The 2,409-nt window shown below is 50.4% G+C and overlaps 1 protein-coding gene across 1 annotated transcript in view; it reads left to right on the forward strand.

The window, feature by feature from the left end:
- The window catches only part of PNLDC1 (poly(A)-specific ribonuclease (PARN)-like domain containing 1), a 39,078-nt gene that overhangs the window by 29,646 nt on the left and 7,023 nt on the right, over positions 1–2,409 (forward strand). The window contains exon 12 of the mRNA XM_006882815.1: positions 423–478. Coding sequence (XP_006882877.1) covers positions 423–478 — 56 coding nt within the window. The remainder of the gene's footprint in view (positions 1–422; positions 479–2,409) is intronic.

Here is a 2,409-nt window from a genome sequence, read left to right on the forward strand (position 1 = left end):
GACCCCCAGTGCTGTTGCAGGAATCAGGTCCGGCTCACAGTGACCCTGCATTACCTTCCAGGGCTGTGACTCTGGGAGGAGACTGCCTGTCTTTGTCCATCATGGCCATCCACTGGGCTTGAATCACTGACCTTTTGGTTAGCAGCAGACGCATAGTGCACTGTGCCGGCATGATTCCTCTGATAGAATAGTGTGATTTTATGCCCTGGGACACAGAAAACATGCTCTGAGTTACTGTATTGTGGCATTAACTTCTTCACAGTGCTCTGGGACTGGACCCACAATACTGTCAAGTGTATTTCCTGTAAGGTTTTAAAAGAGGACATTGTAGTAATAGACATTTGCTAGAACTTGAAGCAGATAATGAAAAACTGACTTTTTTCTTAATTTTTTTTTCCCTGATTTTTTTTCCATAATCTTAGGAACTGAATTTCCCAAGGGTTTTCAGTCTCTCAGAAGTTTACGAAGTCCTTAACAGGTAAGGAAATCATCATCTTGGAATTGGCAATGTCTGGGACATGGTGGGTTGTCACAGAGCGGTGGACATGGTGGCGCTGGGGATGGTGGTGTTGGGGATGCTGTTGACCACGGTGTTCGTAGTACCGAGGTTGAGAGACCCTGTTTTGGGGACAAGGAGTGTGTTGAAGAGTCTTCTGTTGTTAATCTGTCCTGAACTACACAGCAGCTGTTCCCTGCAGATTAGTAGCCAAGCCTTGAGTGCTTTGTCCCTGCCGGGGATTGTAAGTGGAAAAGAAGAGTAGATTCTTTAGGAAGGTACCCTGGGGCTGGGCAAGGGATAGCTGCCAGCCATACCTAGAAGTAGAATCTTTTCTGTGGTGAAAAAAATGTGAAAACAGATTAGTAAGTAAGCATAAATATAAAAAGAATTCAGGCACCAGCCTACACCAAGGGAGAATAAATAGTCCTCATCTACAACGTCCACTATATAAAAGCGATTTCCATGACGTCAGACATATCTGCTCCTGTGTGCACTTCTGCCAATTTTAACACCAGCTGACCTTCCAGGGCCATCGCTGCTCTAACACTGAATCTGCTAATCCGTTGCAGTGTCTACACAGAACTCACCAAACTATACTCAAGATTATAGTATTTGTCAGTGAGGTTAGTAGGTTACAGTTCAGGTTCAGAACAGGACACAGTTCTTCAGTCAGGACAGCTGCTCAGGTATTTGCAGGCCCTTTGACCTTCAGCTTTGAGGCTTTAGGTCTGTTGACAGCTCTCTTAGTCCTGCCAGTGACAGTGTCATTCTCCATGCTGCCCCTCCTCCCCAGTCCTCCAGCAAGCTTGGGCAAAGGCCCCTTGCTCTCACGCTGCTGAGGGGCAACGGTTCCAGCTCAGCGCTGTCTCACCTCGGTCGCCGGTTCTCTGCTGCTGCTCTTACGTATCTCCGGTGTGATGGGCACAGGAGTCTCTGGCCCCGAGGGACGTGTACTGCCTTCTCTGCTGCTTCTTTGTTCCTGGTGGTGGGAGTTCTGGTTTCTGCCTGGTCCCTTTAAATCGGCTCAGTTTAAACCTGGCAGCGTGGCACTGCTGACAGTGAGAGCCATTAGTACACTAACACGCGTTGTCTGGGTGTTCATGTTGTTCCATCATTTGGCCTAGCTCGCTTGGCCATGTGGTGAGACATAAACCAGTGCACCACAGAAGGGGAGCTCTGGTGGCCTGTGGGAAGAAGCTGTGCCGCAGTCCCAGAGGCACAGGGTTCACACCCACTAGGCTGTTCTGACGGAGAGAGATTGGCAGTCTCCTGGGTGGGTGACTGCCTCCGACAACCCGCCTGAGGGTCTCCTGTGAGTTGCCTCTGACTCGGCAGCACACAGCTCCACCAGCACCACAGCGCGGAAGCCCGTGCTGACTGTGTGTGCTGTTTACTTTGACATTGCTAGAGGGTTTCACCATCTCGCTGACTGTGAACTTGGTCAGCAGTGATGTCTTTTCTAGACATTGGTCTTGCCTGAACGTGTGTCCAAAGCAAGAGAGCTGGAGTCTTGAGATCCCTGTTTCTGAGGAGGATTCTGGCTGTGAGAATTCTCGGGCAGCCACGTCCTGTTGGTCCTCTCCGTCCGTCACGCCGTGTTTAATTCACAGTGGCTCCGTCGTCCTTCAGCGTGCTCCCCTGAGCCGCGTGCACCGTTAGACTTCGCGTCCCATGGCGGTTGGCAGTTTCACCCTGGGACTTGGCACTCACACGGCTAGTTTGCCTGTGGTCCGTCTGTGCTCACTGGAGTGGGAGCTCCTCGGAACGGGCCTTCTCCTTTTCCTTCCCTGCTGTTTGCCGTGGGCCGCACGTGGGGCAGGTTAAACGTGGGGAAGGATGGCCGTAATGGCCAGGTCATCCTCTGCCCTTTCTTTTTTTTTTTTTCTATAATTATATTTTATTAATTTTCA

This window comes from Elephantulus edwardii, unplaced genomic scaffold (assembly GCF_000299155.1).
Source record: "Elephantulus edwardii isolate Elephantulus edwardi_28Jun2011 unplaced genomic scaffold, EleEdw1.0 scaffold00024, whole genome shotgun sequence".
Taxonomy (NCBI): domain Eukaryota; kingdom Metazoa; phylum Chordata; class Mammalia; order Macroscelidea; family Macroscelididae; genus Elephantulus; species Elephantulus edwardii.